General features: G+C 32.0%; 1 protein-coding gene across 1 annotated transcript; it reads right to left on the reverse strand.

The window, feature by feature from the left end:
• Positions 1 to 8,204: 8,204 nt before the first annotated feature.
• On the reverse strand, positions 8,205 to 23,684 carry LOC135960736 (zinc transporter ZIP1-like). The gene is made up of 2 exons (XM_065512103.1): positions 22,406 to 23,684; positions 8,205 to 8,592 (listed from the first exon to the last, which is right to left on the reverse strand). Exons 1-2 carry the CDS (start codon positions 23,652 to 23,654, stop codon positions 8,501 to 8,503), a joined length of 1,341 nt encoding a protein of 446 aa, XP_065368175.1. The 5' UTR covers positions 23,655 to 23,684; the 3' UTR covers positions 8,205 to 8,500.
• Positions 23,685 to 24,814: the final 1,130 nt, after the last annotated feature.

Below are 24,814 nucleotides of genomic sequence, written 5' to 3' on the forward strand. Positions count from 1 at the left end.
AAAATCAGAAAATTTTGTAAAAATTAGTTTTTCATAATTGAAAAAAAACAATTTTACGAAAGTTTCGTGTTTTTTTTAAACATAGTAGAAAAGTAACTTTTTTTAAAAAAGTACCAAAAAGTATTTTTTCATTAATTTTAAGTTTTTAAAAAACACTTTTCTTTTACCCTTTACAAACACTTTTGTGTTCAAATTCTTCATATTAAATCAACAATGTATAAATATTTTGCGTTTTTAGTGAGTTTTTTATAGTATCTATTACTTTTTAAAAAACTCAAAATTTTCATTAACTTAATTTGCTCAAATTATAATTTAAAACATTTTGAGTTTTTTTTAGGCGTTTGTTAAAAAAGTACTTTTCTATTACTTTATTTAAAAAAATTATAAATTTTCATTAATCTTTATTATACTCAAATTATAATTTCGAAATTTTAGTTTTTATTAGTACGTACTTTTTCAAAAAAGTACTTTTCTACTACTTTTTTTTCAAAAACACGAAAATTTCGTGAAAAATTGCTTTATTATTAAAAAAACAAATTTTTACGAAATTTTTGTATTTTTTAAGAAGGTAGTGTTTATGTACTTGTTTGAAAAAGTATCAAAACTAATGAAAGCAGATGTTTTTTTCAATTATAATTTAAGTAAAATTAAATTTCGGTAATGTTTGGTAAGAAAATTGCCAATGAATGGCAATAACCTAATGTTCATTGCTATTACTATGTTTTCCATCCCTGCTACTCACCAAATTTAATGGGTTCTTTTTTGTTGGTGGTAGAAATGTATTTCTTGTTTGTGTAAGTAACACTAAAAAGAAATTAAACGTTATTAAAATTGTATATATTTAAAAGTCAAAGTTTACTTTTAGGCTGCAATTAAATATTTTATGTTGTCATTTCAACATTATAATTTATGCAAATTAAAACTAAAAATTTTGCAAGATAAATTATGCTTGACCTTCAAATTAGCTTCCCCCCTGTACTATTAAACAAACAAATAAATGATTTGTTTGTTTTTGTTATTTCTCACAAAGAATATTAAGCTCGATTTGTTTCTTTTTTTGTTGTTATTAATAGAATATAGTTTTTTTGTTTTTCTAAATAATATTGTAGCAATAATGAATGAATTTAAATATGTATATTTGTGTATTATTTTGGCACTAATTTTAAACACAGAGATATCGTGCTGCTTAAATTTTTGTCATTTGTCCAATTAGGAAATACAAAACATTGTTGAGTTCATGAAACTCAAGGCAGAATTATAAATTCTTCTAATGTCGGCTGTGTATTTGGAAAAAAACAGAGATATCAGGCTTTTAAGTAGTTAATTTTTGTTTGTTATATGCCTGTAGAATAATTTATAATTGAATTAATTTTAAGAATAACAAAATTTGGCTGGTTTCAGGTCTTAATAACAGAGATATCATGCTTATAAGTGATAAGTTTATTTTGTCATATGCTTGTGGAATTAAAATTTTTTGATTATAAATTGTTTAATTAATGTTAGGAATAGCTTAACAGAGATATCGTGCTGGCTACATAATAATTTTTTAGTTTGTTTTAGCCTTTCAAAAGTCAAATCAATAAATTCATCGATCTCGAGGTCGGTGGCAAATGGCCAGGTTTGTTTGTGACTAAAGGAAAATACTTTGCTAAATTAATGCAATCCACAAAAGCAAATATTTTATTAGTAATTTTTATAGCCTTCACCTTCGTGAGAAGGTCAAAATTGATCCGCGAGAGCAAAAAGGATTCTTTCAATGCTGCAACCGAACTAATAAAGGACATTAATGTCTCAGAGAACACAATTTAAAAGCATGCAGTCCAAAAAAGTCCCCTCTTTTAAATGCAAGACATATCACCAAGCGCATGAAGTTCGCAAAGATCATCAAAATTGGCCAGCCCAAAAGTGGAAACATATTTTATGGACTGATGAGAGTAAATTTGTTATGTTTGGTGGAAAAGGTTCTCGCTCATATGTCAGACGTACTCAAAACTCGAATACAATCCAAAATATACTACAAAAACCATTAAACATGGAGGTGGTTTTTTTCCACAATATAATTTTCCTACCCTATAAATTATATATTGTTACGTTTTAACCTTTTTAAAACGCTGGTTTATTTCCTTTAAATAAACCGGATACTTTTGATTGCAAATAAAAGCAGTTTAGTAGTTTAAAAATTGTAACAACTCTTTATTTATTTAAAATGTACAACAACAACAGAATTAAATAGTCACTCAATGTTTTTTGTTATACACGTTTATAAATTCGCAGAAATAAAGATCCACTTTATAATGTACACGAATTCAATTGAAAAACACAGCACACTTTAAGGCACTCAGTTGATATTTATTCGAAAAGCGTCTCTGATAAACTCACTCACGACTGCAACCTCTGCCACTATTTATAACACTGCCATCTGCACTCTAGATTGTTCTTTAACTGTCAAAATTCGAATATTCTAGAACTTACTAATACATACGCCATCTGTGGTGTACTTTCTACAATGTTCTTTAACTGAATATTCGAATTCGAATACAGTTTGAACTTACGATCAAATCAACTGAAAGCTTTTATTTAATAATGCCCACAGATATGTTACAGTTTGTTATTACAGCACTGTTATTTGAAAGCATTATGCTACTTTTAAATCAGCCCTTAAAATCGTTATATTTGAATTCAAGTACAATTTCGTAACAATATATTCTGGATCCTTATAGATAGCGGAGTCGATTAAGCCATGTCTGTCTGTTGAAATCAACTTTCCGAAGCCCCCAAATAACTTACATATACGAATCATACATCAATATCTCCGGAATTCTTCCGGCTCTGTTGCCATTTAAAATCGACAAAATCGGCTGAGATTTTTCGATTTTTGACCTATATCTGGATTACTAAGTCATTAATATAGACATTATGGATATCTAATGATAGATATTTCAAAGACCTTTGCAACTACGCGTCGCAACGTATGTAAGACGTAAGTTGGACCTAAAATGGGTCACAATCAGAAAAAAATATTTTTTAACCCGAATTTTTTTTTTCACCAAAAATTTTTTTTCGTTAAATATTAAAAAAATTTAAAAAACAAAAAAAAAAATTCTAGAATTTAAAAAAAAAGAATTTAAAAAAAAAAAATTTGTAAAAAAATAAAATTTCGTTTAACTAAAAATATATAAAATTTTTATTTTAAAATATAATTTGGTGAAAGGTATATAAGATTCGCTAACGCCGAATATAGCTCTCTTACTTGTTTTTTTTTTTTAATTATTTAAATAATTTATTTAATATTTTATCTTCTCTTTACAGATTTCAAACATCTGTGCTGAATTTCTCAACTGTTTTAAATAAAGGTAAGTTAATAATAAATTAATGAATGAAATTCTTTTAATAACTTTCAATAAAATACATAAATGTGTAGGTTTAAAACTCTTGAATCGCGGAAAACATCAATACTAATACACTTAATTAAATAATTAGCTCTTGTTTTAAAAAATTCAATTATTGCAATTGCATTTTATTGTAACGTATGCTAGTCATATAATGATGATTACAAATATGTATTTGTGGGGCAATAATATGAATTTGTTAGCGTAACTCCAAACATTGTAGAAACACGTTCTGCTAAAATTAATTTTAATTCTTGTAAATTTTATTAACAATTTAAATCAGATCTAATTTAACATTATCATTAAGAAATAACAGCAAATAACGCTACAGCTAACATTAGCGAAATAATCCAAATTAGCGTTGTTTTTGAATCTCTTCGAATAGATATACAAATTTGACAAAAAATATGCATTTACTACATACGATATTTTGTAAACGCATGGCAATAAAAAAACATGAGAAAAATGAGAGGATCTCCAGAGAGAGAGTCTATGCTGACTGCACTGTGATCAGTCACAAGGCGATTTTCTGCTTTGCATACAGAATATATATAAAGCACTTGACTGCACTCATAACTATCAGGTGCAGAACTTGATCGGTTATTTAGCTGTAAAAAATACGAATGTCAACGAAGTCATAAAAATTATCCAAAAATAAAATTTTTTTTCATTGTTGTAATCTGATCAGCTAAAGAAACGATCAATAAAAGGTTCTTACATTTGTTTTTATTTACATAAAAATATTGGAAACAAAAACAATAATAAACAAGTAAGAAAGTATGGTCGGTCTAGCCCGACTATATAATACCCTACACCAAGTAAATGAGCAAAAAGATTTTTTTTTTATAATATCAATCTATATAAATATATAAATGTAAGTTCGTTTGTTTTTTTGTTGGTTTGTTTGAGCATCACGCCTAAACGGCTGAACCGATTTTATTTAAATTTGGAACATAGATAGATCCTTACTTGGAAGCGTCAATAGGCTATATCTTTTTTAATACTTGGACCAAATAGAGATTTAAAGGGGGAAAACCGGTAAAATTGGTACCTTTAGTTCTTAAACAATCAAGAGTAAACGGCTGCACCGATTTTATTGAAATTTGGAACATTGATATTCCATTACTTGGAAGCAATAATAGACTATATAGTTTTTCTTAGCTTGGACCACAAAGGGACAAAAGAGGGCAAAATTTGTACCACCCATGCAAAGTAAATAGTTATTTTCGAATATCTGCAGAACTAAAATTGAGACTATCTTCAAACTTTACACGAATCAATTTTGTTTCACTGTTTGAAGTTTAACTGAAAATGGGACGGATCGGAACAGGGGGTGTGACACCTCCCATACAAAGTAAATAGTTATTTTCAAATATATGGTGAACTATAATTGTGGAAGTCTTGAAATTTAGTCCCTTATCATTTTAAATGGTTTGGCTGAAAATGGGCGGTATTAAATTAGTGGGCGTGGCACCTACCACACAAAGTAAATAGTTATTTTCGAATATCTGGAGAACTGTAAATGTGAAAGGCTTCAAACTTCATATGAGTTAATTTCTTATCAGTGCAAGAAGTTAATAAAAAAATGGGAAGGATCGGAACTCGGGGTGAGTCACCTCCCATACAAAGTAATTAGTTATTTCTAAATATCTTGAGATCTAAAATTACTAGATTCTTCCAACTTTGTCCAAATAGCTCTCTTATCATTTTACATAGAATAGCTGAAAATGGGCTGGAGTGGATAAGTGGGCGTGTAACTTCCCATGCAAAGTAGTAGATAGTATTTTCAAATATCTGCGGAACTATTATTGCGACAGCCTTCAAACTTTATACGAATCAGTTTCTTACCAGTACATGAAGTTTATCCAAAAATTGGGACGGATGGGAACAAGGGGTGTGGCACCCCTTCTTAATTTCTGGGATAACAGGACACTGGCATCAACGTAATTTACACAAAGTTTAAAGATTCACTTGATATTCGAATATTTATATATTTTATCTACAATGATAACAAAATAACTCATTTGAAGCATTAATTTAACTATTATAATAAATAGCTTTCATATCATTATAAGGAGTCTGACTAAAAATAGGCGAATGTCTTAAAAAAAGCTTCAAGATTTTTTAAAATCACAGGATATTTTTAATACTTTCAACGGCATAGTATGCAATTAATCACAATCAAGAAATTCCGGTATTAATTATATTAATTTATTTGCTTATAAAATCTTTTCACATTTTTTTATTTTACTTCGACAGGGGTAGTGAAGCCCACTCGGTCAAGCTAGTAATTTATATTCGTGAGTGATTTTCGAAATGGGCCTTATATGGGAGCTATGACCAATTATGGACCGATCACCATGAAATTAGGTCGTGTGATTTATGTCTGTATGAAAGTTATTTATGTTGAATTTGGTGTATATACCGAAATTTTTAAAAGATTTATGCACGTTAAAGTGATTTTCGGAAGCGGGTCTATATGGGAGCTATGACTAATTATGGATCGATGGTAACAAAATTTGGTGACATGAATTTTGTATATATAATACTTATTTGGAGCGAAATTTGAGTAGATACATATATAAATTAAACATTTATGACCGATAAAGTCAATTTCGAGAGGACATTTGTATGGGGGCTAGGTGAAATAATGTACCAATTTCAACCAGTTTCAATAGGTCCTTGGGCTGAAAAAGTTAAATGTACCAAATTTTATTGAAATATCTTCAAAATTGCGACCTGTACTCTGCTCACAAGGTTTACATGGACAGCCAGCCAGCCAGCCAGCCAGACGGACATCGTTTAATCGACTCAGAAAGTGATTCTAAGTCGATCGGTATACTTTAAGGTGGGTGTTAGACCAATATTTTTGGGCGTTACAAACATCTGCACAAACGCATTATACCCTCCCCACTATGGTGGTGTAGGGTATAAAAAAGATAGAAAACTTAGACTAAATATTTTACAAAAAATGTTGTTATAATAAATGTTCTATGTTATCTTTATGCAGATCAAAAATTAATCCTTTTTTTTCTCCATTACCTCTCGTGGCAGCATATGGTTCCACAAAGCATATCCATCTTACACGATTTGTTGCAGTTGTTTTCGCGTCTTCTCATATAAGAGTGCCCTAGTTCTTGGAGTATCGTGCGTCTCCATGTATTCTTTGGCCGACCACGGCTTCTAGAGCCTTGAGGGTGCCACTCTACCGCCATCCTTGTTATACTGTCCGGATTTTTTCTGATAGTATGGCCGATCCACCTTCATTTCCTACGTTTTATTTGTATTGTTATGGGTAAGGTTCCAGAGATCCGTGTTGCTGATGTTTTTAGGCCAGAATATTTTGCATATGATTCGGAGGCACTTGCTGATGAATACCTGTAGTTTTTGCGTGATGGTGTTCGATACTAACCAAGTTTCAATTACGTACAGCAGAGTAGACTTTACATATGCTTTGAATATTCTAAGCTTGTTTCGTCTGGATATTTGTGAGTTTCTCCGTACTGATTGTAGTCTTCCGAATGTCGCTCTCGCTTTATTGAGTCTGTTATTTACGTCTATTTCAGCGCCGCCATTCGTTGATACTGTACTGCCTAAATAGCAGAAGCTTTCTACGTATTAAACTTTTTGGCCTTGTAGCATGATGTTATCGGTGCTTTGGTTTTCTTGATATTTATCTCAAGTTCAACATTGCGTGCTAATCTTTCCAAATCTTCTACTTTTGCTTGCATGTTGGAGATCTTGTGCCAGAGTAGACAAATATCATCAGCATTAACCAAATCCTCGTATTGAAGTGTGAGGCTCCATGCTATTCCTCTTCACTCTGAACAGACTTCACACACATTGTGAAGAACTGATAGTTTTTCAGTACTGCTTTTCTTTTCAATGCTTTCCATATGGCAGTCCATCTGATTTAGATCTTTAGAAATTACAAATTTATTTCCATTATTTTTGTAAATTTTCCTTTATGTTTTAAGACAAAATTTTTTGGAAAATATTTTAATTCAAACTCTGCAAAATGTTTTCCTGCATTTTGAATTTCAGAATATGCCATTATATGCACCAATATTTTGACTTCAAAAGCATATTTTTCCATTTATTAGATTTTAGAGCATATTTGTGTCATATTTTTACAGCTTCTTTCGTTTGGACCCTATCTTGTTTTCAACAGACCCCCCAAAGAAAAAATAAATTTTAGATTTCCATTGATTACGGTTTTTGAGTGGCATGTGTATATATGAGTTTGACATTCCGTTTGTAATTTCTACATTTTTCATTTCAAAGTATATATATTCTGGATCGTTATAGATAGCGAAGACGATATAGCCATGTCCGTCTGTATGTTGAAATCAACTTTCCGTAGCCCCCAAATAACTTACATACATGAAAAATCGACAAAATCGGTCTACAAATGACTGAGATATAAGGAAAAAACCGGTACAACCTCGATGTTTGGCCTATTTTTGATTTTGTATATCTGGATTACTAAGTCATTAATATAGACAATATGGATATTTAATGATAGATATTTCAAAGTCCATTGCAACGATGTATATAAGGCTATAGTAAGTTGGACCTACAATGGGTTAAAATCGGGAAAAAATATTTTTTACCCGAATTTTTTTTTCATCCAAAAAATTTTTTTGTCATAAATTCTTTTTCACACACAATTTTTTTTTTAGAAATTACAAAAAAAAATTTTAAAAAGAGATAAGCAACTGAACCGATCGTTTCGATTTTTGAAAGGCATTTTAATCCTTATGTGGAGAGAAGGAATTTCATTTAGAAAGTTAAAAAAGAGAGAAAACTAAATAATTCAATTTCAATATTATTAAAAGAAGTAGACTAATTTTATTGGTATTTTCATTTTAAATAGTTACAAAGAAATGGCACTTAATTATTGGAAATTACAAACAAGTTTCCAAAATTATTTGTTTTTTTTTTTTAAATATTTTATCTTTTATTTACAAAATTTCGTTTTTAATGCTATTAAATATTTATAGAGTAGAAAAAGAAAATAAATATAAGTAATTTACTTATTTGAATAGTTAAATTTAAATAAAAATGATACTTAAGACTAAAAAATATCACAGCTATCTCAATTGTAAATACTAGTGATGACTGTGTGCCATTCTTGTGCTATTTACAAGCTCTTCCACAGCATTGGCGCAGTGATCGTGATCATGATCATCGTGGCCTTCACCTGTAAAAGAAAAGAGAAATAGGTAAAATTATAAATTTGTAGTCATTATAAATGTGTGTAAATAAATAAATCTCAACCTTTGGAGGCTTTGTTTGCAAAGGTATTAAATTTCAAGTGGTTACTACAACTAAATAAAAGATAATGCCGGTGTTTAAGTTAGTATAAACGACATTGGTGATAGCTTACTACAAGTAGAACAATAAATGGAACGTGTCGTCAATATTACCTTATCTTTTTATTGGGCTTTTGTTAAATAAAATTACTTTGTTGTGTTTTTTTTTTGGTGTCAAATATGTTATTTTAGAAGTGCATTGTAGCGTTGTAGGGAGCCATATTTATTTTTCTTTAATAAATAATAATAATTGTTTGAAATTTGGGTATAAATTGTTGCCGTAATGTCAAGATACGAGCTCTGTAGTATTGCTGAGAATTTGTGTACATAGAAATAATCTGTATTGAAATCTAATTTTGAAAATTTCAGTTATCAGTAGTTGGTTTGACTAGTTTCATAAACTTATGGAGTTATCAACGTGTCAATAAATATTGAAATATGTTTTGGCTTAATAAATGTTTGAGAGACATTGATTAATGTGTTTGGCAATAAAATAAGAAGGAGAATTTATTAATCGCTGTGGGCACTGAGAGATATTAGTATGTTTTTTCTTTCTAGTTCTAGTTCTTGTTCAGTTCCAGTTCAGTTCTAGTTCAGTTCTAGTTCAGTTCTAGTTCAGTTCTAGTTCAGTTCTAGTTCAGTTCTAGTTCAGTTCTAGTTCAGTTCTAGTTCAGTTCTAGTTCAGTTCTAGTTCAGTTCTAGTTCAGTTCTAGTTCAGTTCTAGTTCAGTTCTAGTTCAGTTCTAGTTCAGTTCTAGTTCAGTTCTAGTTCAGTTCTAGTTCAGTTCTAGTTCAGTTCTAGTTCAGTTCTAGTTCAGTTCTAGTTCAGTTCTAGTTCAGTTCTAGTTCAGTTCTAGTTCAGTTCTAGTTCAGTTCTAGTTCAGTTCTAGTTCAGTTCTAGTTCAGTTCTAGTTCAGTTCTAGTTCAGTTCTAGTTCAGTTCTAGTTCAGTTCTAGTTCAGTTCTAGTTCAGTTCTAGTTCAGTTCTAGTTCAGTTCTAGTTCAGTTCTAGTTCAGTTCTAGTTCAGTTCTAGTTCAGTTCTAGTTCAGTTCTAGTTCAGTTCTAGTTCAGTTCTAGTTCAGTTCTACTTCAGTTCTAGTTCAGTTCTAGTTCAGTTCTAGTTCAGTTCTAGTTCTACATTTTACAATTATTTAAATCATTTTACAAAACTATAGTTGGTATTATTCTTTTAGGGCCTGATTCAGAAACACGAAAGGACAACAATTTTAAATTTTTTGTATGAGAAATGCTCCAAAATTATTTAAAAACTGAGTGATTTTCATACAAAAATGTCAAAGTTATTTTCCCTTCGTGTTTCTGAATCAGGCCCTTAAAATCAATACTTGTTGTTGAGTGAAAATATTTGAGAATCTATTAAAACTATATACTAGGAAACTCTAACAACTGCTGTAATTAACTTACAAACTCTGTAGTACTTCCTAGGAATTCAACTCTGAAAGCGGAAGAATTTTTGTGATACAATTGTAAAAAATGTTATAGACTCAAGTACTTAAACAGAATGTTATCATTTTAAACTAATTAAATAAATTATAGAAATAGTTAGACACGGCAACATAAATATTTTGTTTATGAAAACTTATCTTCTTTTTTGTTTAAATGATAGTAATAATTTACTTAATTTCAAAAAAAAAAAATTTAGACAATTTATTAAACATGACTTATCATTTGATAAAACAATGCTGAAGAGCAAATACTATTATAGTCTTAGTACTCTAATCATGGTTAGACAAAGTTTTGTCTATAAAATTTATTTCGAGTTTTTTAGAGCCAGCGGGAAATTTCAGTTTCATGTGGTTCGTTCTTTTATAACCCACTAAATTTCTTAACTTTTTGGTCAAAAGCTAGAAGAATAAAATAGTATGGAAAAACTAGTTGTATTAATTTGCCACACCATTTCAGTGCTATTGGCAATCTGTTGATTTTATTCTCCCAACATGTCAGAATAAGTATGAGAAATTTTAGGAGTGTCTGCAGCTGTTATTAGGATTCAAATAATTCGATTGGCAACAAATCACAATTAATCTGTCAAATGGGAAGTGAAACTTCTATTTCCTACATAGACTGTACAGGACTCTATCCTTTAAGTGAAAATTAACACCATCTTAATTTGCTCTAAAGAGTGCTTGAAGAGAAGATTAAAATGTCGAAGAATTATTGTGATATCCGATAGTAAGGCTTCCTTGACTTCATACGATAACAATCTCGGCTGTTCTCATGGACGATATTATATCTCTGAACGAACTAGATAGATCCAATAATTTGACTTTGTGTCGGTTACCTGGCCATGAACTTAGCTCAGAGAACGAACTGGCTGATTGTTTGGCCAGCAAAGGAGAGCTCGAAAGAATCAAATCTTTCTTTGGCTCTATTATGGATATGCTAAGGAAAAGATAGGCTCCTGGGTTGAATCGGAGTTGCATTACTAATCTGACCTATATTTGAGCAGACTGACTGAACGTTTTGTCACACTATCAAGGTTGAATCGGAGTTGCATTACTAATCTGACCTATATTTGAGCAGACTGACTGAACGTTTTGTCACACTATCAAGGAGACAATTCCAAAAGCTCGATAAGATCGGCCTTTGCATACCTACGGGATTGCTTACCGAGCATTGTGGTCTTAAAGGTACCTAAGTAGGATCTGGGTAATGCTGTAACGAAACTGTGTAGGTTCCGTGTGTTGCAGGATGCAACCTCTCTCGGCGATACCATAGGGGCTGCAGAGGACATTTTTAACCTTTACTCCGCTGGAGTTTTTTTCCTTTTTCCCAATTTTCCTATTCAAATTCAATATTGAATATCGGAAAAGGGAAAAAACTCACGCCGATTTTTTGAATGTGAACTAAATGGCTGAACAAAAGATACGTTCGGCTCGAATCTAGTGCATTATTGGTCTCTTCTGTCTCTCAGATGTTTATGGTCTCTTTCTCAGATGTCTATGCCTCTGATGCAGCCGCGGGACGAATCCGGGAATTAAATCTCGGAACTTCGACTAGTAATAACTACGTGGACAGCATTACATCAATCAATGCTCTTAATTCTAACGTTACATTAGATTGAAATGTCTTCTCTACTGTATTCATTCGCTGGGCCAACTTAGACAACATCATGTCGAGTGCATCCGGGGATATTAAATCACAGATGAGTGCGAAAGTAACATTCACATCCTCTTAGTTGTGATATCGAAACTGATAGATAAATGAGCGATGAGAGAGAGGGAACTCAAGTGGTTGAATCTTTTCTCATTCATTACTTGTAGAAGATCCGGAATGCTCTGGTACTCTTAGCACCTCTTAACTTCCTACGGGTATACTTACTGGTCACTATACGACGAAGACATATGTATGTCGGAATGTATGGATGACCAATGTTCCAACTATTGTAAAAGTTGTTTGGATAAGGAAGAGGAGGAATTGGTACAACCCCTTCTATGTGGCTGCCCCGCTTAACAAGAGCGTATACTAATATGTCTTGGCACATGATCTGGAATGTCTCAGAGATGTATCACTGATTAATCTAATCACGATGCCTCCGATTAAACTAGCTACAACGTTTTCTTGCGAATGCGGAAAGTTTTCCTTTACTTCTTTAATTTAAGAAAAGTGTCACTGAAGCACACCGATTGCTCATCAAAGTTCCATCGGTTTCAATAAGCGAGAGAAGGTTTCCTAGTTCATAGGTGGTGATTTTGACACGGAAGACAATGATCGCCCTGAGCAGCCAAAAATGTTGGAAGACCAAGAATTGCAGGCAGTTGTAAAACTCAAAAAGAGCTCTCAAAATCATTGGGAGCTACTCAAGTAGCAATTTCAAAACGTTTGCGAGCAGCAGGATTCATCCAAAAGCAGATAAATTGGGTACTATACGAATTGAAGCCGAGAAACCTTGATAGACGATCTTGCATGTTAAAAGGAAATCATTTTTGAACCGAATCATTACTTGCGATGAAAAATGGATCCATTACGATAACCCGAAGCGTAAGAGATCATATGTGAAGCCCGGCCAACCAGCCGAAGCGACACCAAAGCCAAGTATCCATGGTATTTGCTCTGTATTTGCTGAGAGCAAAAGGATCCTATTTATAGTGAGCTGCTGAAATTTATCATAGGAAACCTGAACCGAATGCAACTAATTCGTTTGAAGATAACATTGACCGAAAAACGTCCAGAATATGCGGCCAGATATGAAACCGTAAAATTCCATCATGACAACGATCGACCACATCTTGCAATTCCTGTTAAAAACTATTTAGAATGAAGTGGTTGGAAAGTTTTTCCTCTCCTGCCTTATAATCCAGACCTTGCCCGTCCGACTACTACTTGTTTCGATCGATGCAGAACGCTCTCTCTTTGATATGTTTCACTTTTGGACAGACTATCAGAAATTGGCTTGATTCGTTTTTGGCCTCAAAAGATGAGCAATTCTTTTGCCGCGAAAACCATATGCAGCCAGAAAGATGGAAAAAGGTCATACACCCAATATCTTGGCACATGATTTGGAATATCTCAGAAATGTGTCACTGATCAAGCTAATCACGACGACTCCAAGTGAACTCACTACGTTAATGTTGCCAAATGTGGATTTGAACATTTTCTGTTTAAAATTTAATTTAAATAACATAGTTAAAGTATTACACTATTTGTTTCTAATTATATTTGAAAATTCATATTAAGATTAATGAGTGAAACTTAAAAAATTGTTCTGTTATCTTTATGTCTGCAGTTAATGAGTTATTGGGCTGTCAACAGAAGGTGAAAAACACGTACGAAATATTTTGCATTGATTTTTTTTTGTAAACATTTTTACAACAAACTAAAATTAAGGCATTCTTTGCACTAAGGTTTAACAAAAAATTATTAATTGTTTTTAGATTAACTCTTTTTTAGTTGTTATCAGTAATTGCTCTACTGCCTTAATAATAAAGTTAAGGAGTTATCAACAGCGAATATGAATGAGAAAATCATTAAATTTATAATACATTTAGCCATAAATTTTGTTTCAAAATTGTTTCTCACACTTGAGGAAATTATCGTTATTAGACGTTAATGGGACAAGAATTTTAATTGCTTTATAAACGAGGTCAAAATTGAACTGAAAATCCATTCTGTTATAAAAAGTCTCCTTGGGATATTATAAACATATCTTTATGGCTTTATTAGATTAATAATAAGTTTTAGTAGAGGTATTCATTAGACTGAATTAGACTTAAAAATAAATAATAAAATTATTTTTTTTTTTTGCATAAAGTTATTGAGTTATAAACCTTAAATTATTTATTTAGTGGGTACTTAACATTTTTAATTACTTATTACTTAGAACTTATCCTGTTATCTTGAGTTTATTTCACTAAAGTTAACGGGTTGTCAACCAAACAAAATTCTTATCACCTCTGCTGCTCTTAGGAATAATCAGGCCAACACAATTTTGTTGTTTTGTTTTCCGAAAAGGCCGCCAGGTATTTTGTTTAGTTTACAAGATAACGGTTGGTTTATCAACCAGACATCAATTAAATATTTCATTTAATTGTTTGTTTAACCTAAACATTTACCATTATAATGGCAAACAATTAATTGGTTTAAGAGTTATGAACAAAATAATCAGCTGAAAATCTGGAGGGTTTAGAGTGCTATGACGTTAGCAAGTTATCAGCCATGTGATATCTTGGTGGCCAACAAAACAACAGGCTTATTAATTTATGTGATTATTATCACATGTTGTTTTCGAGTTATTGTTAGTCAAGTGTAATAAAATTTCAGTTTTATTAATATAAACTTATTAAGGCAGCACCAATTACCATTTTAGACCAGAAGAATTCACATGCAAGAACTGTCAAATAACCTTTGGATTTGGAATTGGATCTGTCACTTTAACAAGTCGTTGATGAAAAGGGGTTTTCCAATAATGAAACGTTGACACGATCAAATGACAAGAAAACTGTCAGCCATCTATTTATATATAATTAATTGCTAATAAAATACTGATATATTACTCTATTTGTATATAACTCACTACATAAATATTTAAATCAAAATATTTTTTTTTAATCTTAAATTTAATTACTAACTTTTAATTAACATTAATTCAATTGCATCTCTGTCATTCAGATTCATTTTAATTTATTATTAAAAAACATTATTTCTTTGGAATTGTTATTTGTTTTTTTGAATAATTTAACTCATATATATTACAAAAAACCAAAATTCCCGGTCTAACTATTCATTTTGAGCTGTAAAAATTACAATGCTTGATTGGGTTTTGTCAGAAAATTTCCAGTGAAAAACTGGTTGTTTTGCAAGATATGGCAACAAAAAAAACACTTCATTTGAAATGAATATTCTTTTTATTTATTATTTATTTTATTTATTTATTAAAAGATGGGAAAACAACTATTTATCTGTATTTACGTATTTGACATTACACGTGTTGAGGCTGTAAAGGTAAGTTCATTAAGATTTAGCAATCTGTTTGTAACAACCAGAAATTAGTATTAAAGATCAACAAGAAAAAGTACTTCTTTATCATCCACACATTTGACTCCTATTTGGGACTTTATCACTTTCAAAATTTTCGTTTTTTTAATGTAGTAACTGATCTTCGTTGTCCACTCGATCTTGAAGTTTCTCTAGTAATATAATTTAAGTAAAAAGCTGGCTTTATACACAGAGCGCAAAGAGCTTAGGGTATTTAAAAGCCATCCATGTCGATGTTTGTAACGCCAAAAAATAGTCTAAAGATTTATAGCTTTTTAATAACCCAAAATAAGTTAGCGCTCTTCTGAGAAAACCATTCTACTTTAGCAGCTTTTGGTCTCGTAATGTTTCTTCTCGAAAGGAAAAAGTTTAACTAACGATTTTGTCAACTCTAAAAGCAAAATGGCCAATTTTAAATATTGTATATAAAGATCATGAAAAAGGCTTAAAATTAACTATATTGTGGCTTTAAATTGAATATTGTTACGAAATTGTACTTGAATTCAAATATAACGATTTTAAGGGCTGATTTAAAAGTAGCATAATGCTTTCAAATAACAGTGCTGTAATAGCAAACTGTAACATATCTGTGGGCATTATTAAATAAAAGCTTTCAGTTGATTTGATCGTAAGTTGGCAACGCTATATTCGAATATTCATTTAAAGAACATTGTAGAAAGTACATCACATATGGCGTATGTATTAGTAAGATCTAGAATATTCGAATTTTGACAGTTAAAGAACAATCTAGAGTGCAGATGGCAGTGTTATAAATAGTGGCAGAGGTTGCAGTCGTGAGTCAGTTTATCGTAGACGCTATTTTAATAAACATCAACTAAGTGCCTTAAAGTGTGTATTTCTGAGAATTTATAAACGTGTATAAAAAAAAACATTGAGTGACTATTTAATTCTGTTGTACATATTAAATAAATAAAGAGTTGTTACAATTTTAAAACTACTAAACGGCTTTTATTTGCAATCAAAAATATCCGGTTTATTTAAAGGAAATAAACAAACGTTTTAAAAAGGTTAAAACGTAACAATATATAAAGATCCACGATTAAGGCTTTAAATTGGATAATTTAATTAAAGCTTTATGTTTACCAAACAGTGATCATTTATTGTGGCTTTAAATTGACTATAAATAGTGATCTTTATTTTAGCTAAAAAGTGCTCTTTTATTATAGCTTTAAATTGTCTACATAAAGATCCACGGTTATGGCTAAACAATGATCCATTATTGTGGCTTTAAATTGACTATCTAGACATCCACGATTAAGGCTCTGAATAAATCTTTGAATTGGCTAAGTGATCTGTTACTGTATCTTTAAATTGACTATATAAAGATCCATGAAAGCTTTAAACTGTCAAAACAATGATCATTTATTGTGGCTTTAAATTTATATTGGCTAAATAATGATCCATTAATTTTGCTTTAAATTGACTATATAAAGATCCATGATTAAAGCTCTGACTAAAGCTTTAAATTGGCTAAACATTGATCCTCTATTGTGGCTTTAAATTGACTATATAAATATCCACTATTAAAGCTCTGAGTAAAGCTTTAAATTTATGAAACAATGATCCTTTATTGTGGCTTTAAATTGTCTACATAAAGATCCACAGTGATCCTATATCGTAGCTTTAAATTGTCTATATAAAGATCCATGATGAAGACTTTGAGTAAAGCTTTAAATTTACCAAACAATGGTCCGTTTACTCAAAGCCTTGAGTAAAGCTTTAAATTGGCTGAACAATGATCCATTATTGTAGCTTTAAATCGACTAAATAAAGATTCACGATTACGATTTTAAACTCACTATATAACGATCCATTATTGTGACTTTAAATCGCCTATATAAGGATCCACGATTAAGGCCTTGATTGAAGCTTTAAATTTAAAATTTTTTTCCAAGATTAAAGCTATAAATAGCTTTGTTTGAAGCTTTAAATTGTAAAAAAATTATCTACGATTAAGGCTTTAATTTGACTATATAAAGATCAATGATTAAGGCTTTGATTGAAGCTTTAAATTTGTCAAAACACTGATCTACGATAAAGACTTTAAATTAACTATATAAATATCCACGATTAAGGCTTTGCTTAAAGCTCTAAATTGGCTAAACAGTGATCCTTTATTGTAGTTTTAAATTGACTATATAAAGATAAATGATTCAGGCTTTGATTAAGGCTTTAACAATGGTCCATTATTGTTGTTTTAAATCGACTATATAAAGATATATGATTAAGGTTTTGATTAAAGCTTTAAATTTAAATTAATTACATATATAAAGATCCACGATCGATGCTTTATACACCAGCCCTTGTAAATAAGGGATACGTATAGACTATAACTCTGGAGCAGTTAAGTAAAGAGATCATGAATTAAACAAGCTGTCTCATCGAATTTGAGGGTGCTGTGGCTTAATTGGTTAGCGCGTTTGATCATTAAGCATGATATGGTATTTGTGGCCCAGCCGCTCGATTCCCAGCCGCTGCCAATCAACAACATCAGTTTATAATAATTATTAGTTTACTAATAACTAATATTTATCACAGCGCCCTCCTTCGGTGGTATAACACTAAAACGCCACCGAAGTAAAATAATTAAATAAAGGTTGTTGGCTTGACTAATGCGCCATCTCACCACCACAGGCGCTGCAACCTGCACTAATAATAAACATAACGCGCAATTGCAGAGTTGTCAATTAAAAAGCTTTTCTTCTCCTTTCACCACCTTTTCTTCTACTCTCTATCCTCTTTCCAAAGAAAGTAACACAATTATATATAGGCATATTAATTGCCTGAGTGTTACTTCTCTTTTTTTTTTTTTTTTTTTTTTAAAAAAAAAAAACAGGTTTTTAGGAAACAATAGTGAATACTGTTCTCCTAGACCTTTCTTCATCAGGAGATTTTCCGGGTCGAGCCAAACTCTCCTGGAGAGTCCATTTGAAATTTTGACTGATGACTCAAAGACAAAAGTGGATGTGTCTTTCAGACATCCTTCCATCAATAGGGTAAATAGTCATATACAGATAGTCATATCTGTATAGATCCAAATATCTACTCCGCATATCCTAAAGCTTAAGCAATTAACCCTTTGCTCAATTGATGGCAGGAAATCTGAAAATCTTTCAAATGGACTCTCCTAGGGAGTTTGGGCCGCCCTGGAAAATTTCCTGACGAAGAATGGTTCTAAAGCTCAGTCGCATGTTCATAGTTCACGAGATTCCATACTCCCGCAACATTGACTAATGTAATAGTTGAGTTGAAATCAATTCATCAATGCAAAAAGACACTTTATGGAAGTGAGGCGTATTTCACATGTAATCATTAATGCGGAAGTTCATAAGATTCTCTCAAACGTTTTACGAGAGTAGTTGTTAGAGCAAATCATAAAAGACGAGAAGTTAAGAAACTGAAAAATATCTTGTGATCTTGACTAATCTATAATACGTATAGATCTGACTCTGAAATCTAAATTAAATTTCTCAATTAAAAATATTTATTTTTCATTCAATGAGATATACAGTGGTCGACATAAGTCTACGTACGACCATAATTTTTGCCACTTTATTAGAGAAAACCCGGTAAATAAAAAAATAATAATGCAGTTTTGTTTGAAATCTATTTTTATTGCTATGCACAAAAAAAAACTGTTGTTGCAATGTAAACTTGCAAAATTATTCATAAAAAAACAATAAAAAACAAGTAAGAAAGTATGGTCGGTCAAGCCCGACCATATAATACCCTACACTAAGTAAAAGAGTAAAAACATTTTTCTTTAAAAATTTCAATAATTTGTATTTTTGAGTGATTTTCGGAAGTGGGCCTTATATGGGGGCTATGACCAATTATGAACCGATCACCATGAAATTAGGTCGTGTGATTTGTGTCTATATGAAAGTTTACTATGTTGAATTTTATGCGATTTATGCACGTTAAAGTGATTTTCGGAAGCGGGTCTATATGGAAGCTATGACTAATTATGGACCGATCGTAACAAAATTTGGTGATATGAATTTTGTATATATAAAACTTATTTGGAGCGCAATTTGTGGAGAAACATTTATAAATTAAACATTTATGACCGATAAAGTCCAATTTCGGGAGGACATTTGTATGGGGGCTAGGTGAAATAATGAACCGATTTCAGCCAGTTTAAATAGGCTTGGTCCTTGGGCCGAAAAAATAATATGTACCAAATTTGATCGAAATATCTTCAAAATTGCACACAAGGTTTACATGGACAGCCAGCCAGCCGACCAGACGGACGGACGGACATCGTTTAATCGACTCAGAAAGTGATTCTATGTCGATCGGTATACTTTAAGGTGGGTGTTAGACTAATATTTTTGGGCGTTACAAACATCTGCACAAACGCATAATACCCTCCCCACTATGGTGGTGCAGGGTATAAAAACATTGACAAAAGTCTATATACGACCACAGCATGTCCTGGTTTTTTTTTTGAATACTAAAATATAAGCATGCAATTTATTAAGTCTACAGTTCAAACAATATTGAAAACACTGGTAGAGTTAAAAACAAGCTGCGAAGTGGTCGCCCAAAGAAAACTACATCGTAGAGATATAATCTTCATTTTAAAAGAAGTCAACAGAAACTCAAAAGTAAATACCACAAAATTGGCCAAAGAACTCGCAACAAGATCAGAAGTTATTGTTCATCCATGAACAATTCAAAGAACCTTAAATAATAATTTTAATTAAAGCAGAACTCCTTGTAAATAAGCGAACGAATCGCAAACTTCGTTTGGAATTCGCCCAAATGCACTTTGAAAAGGATATGGAATTCTGGAAGTGAGTTTTGTTCACTGATGAGTTGAAGTATAACATATTTGGAAGTGTTGGAGAGTGATAAAGTATGAAGCAAAACAAATACAGCAATGAATCCGAAAAACTTACTTGCTACAGTTAAGCATGGTGGTGGCAGTGTGATGGTTTGGGGTACTGTCGCTGCTTCTGGAGTGCGAAAGTTAGTGATTATTGAGGATACTATGGATCGTTATCCATTTTGGAACAAAATTTGAGAACATCCGTTGATATTTTAACTCTTGGTTAAAGTTGGATTTTTCAGCCAGATAACGAACGATCCGAAACATTGGTCTCAAATTGTCAAAGATTGGCTACTCTACCATGCCCCATGACAATTGTACACACCACCTCAAAGCCCGGACTTCTACAACGGAAGATCCGAAAACATCTTATTACTTGTGCACCAATGTTAAAGGAGAACCTTCCAGAAGAATGGCAAAATATAACGTCCGCAGAACCGGAAAATTTAGTTGCTTTGATGCCCAGACGCTTGTAAATGCCCGTGGTGGCCCAACGAAATATTGAATTTAATGAAAATTTTTATTCGCTGAAAAATGTTTATTTAGTGTACAGATCGTATGTACACTTTTGTCAACATATTTATACCCTACACCAACATAGTGGGGAGGGTATTATGCGTTTGTGCAGATGTGTGTAACGCCCAAAAATATTAGTCTAACACCCACCTTAAAGTATACCGATCGACTTAGAATCACTTTCTGAGTCGATTAAACGATGTCCGTCCGTCTGGCTGGCTGGCTGCTTGTCCATGTAAACCTTGTGCGCAGAGTACAGGTCGCAATTTTGAAGATATTTCGATCAAATTTGGTACATATTATTTTTTCGGCCCAAGGACGAAGCCTATTGAAACTGGCTGAAATAGGTCCATTATTTCACCTAGCCCCCATACAAATGTCCTTCCGAAATTGAACTTTATCGGTCATAAATGTTTAATTTATATATGTATCTCCACAAATTCCGCTCCTAATAAGTTTTATATATACAAAATTCATGCCACCAAATTTTGTTACGATCGGTCCATAATTAGTCATAGCTCCCATATAGACCCGCTTCCGAAAATCACTTTAACGTGCATAAATCGCTTAAAAATGTTGGTATACACACAAAATTCAACATAGTTATCTTTAATATAGACATAAATCACACAACCTAATTTCATGGTGATCAGATCATAATTGGTCATAGGTCTCATATAAGGACAACTTTCGAAAATCACTCAAAAATATAAATTATTGAAATTTTAAAAGAAAAATTTTTTTTGCTCTTTTACTTAGTGTAGGGTATTATATGGTCGGGCTTGACCGACCATACTTTCTTACTTGTTTTTTAATTTTTTTGTGAATAAAAGTTAAATTAATTATAAATTTAGCGATATTTTTTTGTTATATTACTAAAAATGCATTTGAAATAAAACTGCATCATTACTTTTACTTATTATGGTTTAGAATTCCGCGAGTTACGAAAATAATGGTCGTATGTAGACTTTTGTCGGTCACTGTAACAACTCGATAAATCGATCCAAAACATTTGAAAACATTAAAACATACTCAGCAATGTTCATCAAATAGTTGCCATAATTTCTTGTAACAATAAATTTAACAAAATCTTAAACTATTTTTCAAAAGTTTAAAAACATGTTGAATCACGATTATCACTTAGTAATAATTTATGTGTAGATCATTGATATGAAGATATTTTTCTACCACAGCTCTTCTGGCGGTTTTTTACTTTTTTTGCCGGAAATAAGATTTTAAAGTTTCTTAACTACTGATAGTTACAGAAATGTTTGTGTATTCAAAAACGTTTTCATCAAATAAATTATTAATCTATACTCGTATTTATTGTAGGGTATTTTATGGAGGGGGATGCCCATTTTGAAATTTGAATTGAAGATGAAATATTACTCATAATTTAAACATAATCAAGGGGAATTTTATGGATTTGTTTAGTTTGTTTCGTATCTTTAAAACCAGCAAATGGGAAGTACATTTCACGATTTCCTTTATTAAACTTAGCATTTATAATAATCATACAAATATTTAGAGAAGAATTCACGATTTATTTTGAAATAAATCAAATTTAGCCTGATTTTTTTTTAACGATTTCGTAATTATAATTTTTAAACAGATCTCTTATATCACAAACATTTGGAAAAAGGTTTCCAGCTGATATGGCTGGAACTAGCTTATCCCCCAGCAATAAATTTCAGTGAATTTATCCAAATAATATTTAAAACTGGGAAGAAAGCACAGCACTTTGTTAAATAACAAAACCTTACAAAAATAAACATTTCTTCCATCATAACATTATTAATCAATTTAGGCTAGATTTACTTTATCCATTGCTCCACTTACCAATATTTTGCAATCCAAACATGAGACCAAATCCTATAACCATCGCCAGAAAAGCACCAAAGCCAGCATGTTGTTTCGACAATATCTCAAAGAACACCACATACAACAGAGTACCACAGGCTATGCCCTGCAGTATCATAGATACCAAACTGTCTTCTGAATCGGCTGAATTGTGGCTGACGGCAATGCCTATAGCAATACCAATAGGACTGACGATGGCAAAAGTGATGGTATAGACGGCGGCTAATATGGGACGTGTACGGGCCACTATCAGTTCAACACCCACACAAAAGGCCAACACCAATTTATGAGCTGCCACGGCGCCAAATAAAAACCACACCGAACTGGTGGCATCTTCCAAGCCAATGGCTAAACCTTCGAATACCTCGTGCAGAGACAAAGCCAAGACAATGCCCAGGCCACGCAACGAAGAAGTGACAACATCTTCACCATCACCGGGAGCTAGAGGTAAATGTGAGTGACCATGACCGCCATGATCGTGGGCATGATTGTGCGAGTAGTTGTGTGAGTGATCTAGAGAGGGTTTGTGCGAATGCTCCAAAGAGTGTTCCAAGGGATATTCTTGGCTATTGCATTTGGGCATTTCTGAAGGCGGGCAAATTTGTATTTCCAAATCATGATTTGGTTTGTTATTTTCTATTCTGGTAACTGTATAAGTGCCATTCTGATAGACATCTCCGTTGGAGGAAGCTACAGTGCTGACAGTGGCTTTGGAACCATAGTTCTCTGCTATATTTTTATCTTCATCCTCTTCGTCTTTCTTATTTAAGCCATTCTTTACCAATACACTACGACGCACACTATGACCTCTCTCAAAGGCCGCTCCCACTCCATCATCTTTGTTTAAGGTGGTCTTTTTGTTTCTATGCAAATAGCTGTGTATGCACTCCTCTATCAAATACATCAATATAAAACCAGCACACATCAATAACTCTGGCATGGCAAATTTCACCTCGGGTATTTGACCACACTTTTGTAAATGTTCCACCACCTCTTGAACCTCGGGCAGCAAGTGTATGAATGTGGTGGCCAGCAATACACCACCACCAAAGTGCAACAGATATGTTACCACTTTAGCAGAGCGGGCATTTGAATTCTTATCCGTCCATTTGAAATAGTGATTGAGCACGAATGGTATGCCGCCAAAGAGAGCAGTGGCGCAAAACAAGCAAGCCATCGCTGCACACTTGGCCACCAAGACATCGTGACTGTTATGATCGTCTGACATTTTTTTTTCTTTTTCTTGCTACCGAACAACACTACAACTCTTTATGCAAATTTAATGCTAGTAATTTTTATTTTTATATTTTTTTTGGTTAAACTTTTCTTTTTCTTTAACTTCTTTTTTCAGGTTTCTTTTGGTTCAATTTTTTAATTGAGATTCGTTATAAACAAAGATAGTGTTTAAACAATGTTTAACTGTTGGATGCTTTTTTTTAATTTTAATTGTATTTTATTGTTAAAACAAAACAAAAACAAAGATTTAAACAAAAATTTAACAAACAAATTGAAAAAAAGGTCTTTTCCGCCAGACCTGTTGATTAGTACTAAATTTTTTATTTGCTGTTAACTGATATTTTAAGCAAGTTTTCTTAACTGTTGACTGTCGAGTGCTGCAAATGTTTTGAAAGTTGGTTTCTCTCTCTCTCTGGGCTGGGAGCAGGGTATTCACGACTGAGTTTACTCGCTAATGTTTTATCACACAGTAAAACTATTTATAATAAAAACAATTCGCACTCGACGCATATGAATACATATAAAAAATAACAATAATGCTTTAAATTAGTTAAGACTGTGGTGTAGTTAGGTTTGGTAGTATTGTCTCGTCTGTACAGTATATAATTGTACAACTTCATTATCATTATCATTGTCTTTGGTTGTATGTTCGTTCGTTCGTTCAGTCACTTATGGGGGAGCGGGATTTTACTTGAAGTCTTCTAGACATCATGTTACCATTTATAGCTACATTAAGCTTTATATTTATTGTAAAACCAAAAAAATATCTACATTTTTGAAGACTTATAGGGGGTATTTGTCTGTCAGGTTCATAGCAACACATTGACATAGAATTCTTCAGAAAGTGTTTAGGAGTTTTTCCATTGATTTCATCGAAACATGTGGCTAAGGAGAACAGAATGTTAAGGTATTTAATCGTTTTACTCTTTGCATAGTAATGAAGCAATCCTTTGCTTTAGCTCTCGAATATTTAAGAGAGTGTCGGAACACAAACGAAAAAATAGTATCGTTTTAAAAACATAACATATCCAAGGTGTCCTACTTTGGGGACCATGAGGTCCAAATAACATAAACATAAACTCGACAACACTTCCTCTTTGCGCATGTCAAATTTTATTCAAATCGCAGAAGTTATAAATTTATTTCTCTCAT

This window comes from Calliphora vicina, chromosome 5, assembly GCF_958450345.1.
Source record: "Calliphora vicina chromosome 5, idCalVici1.1, whole genome shotgun sequence".
Lineage (NCBI taxonomy): Eukaryota > Metazoa > Arthropoda > Insecta > Diptera > Calliphoridae > Calliphora > Calliphora vicina.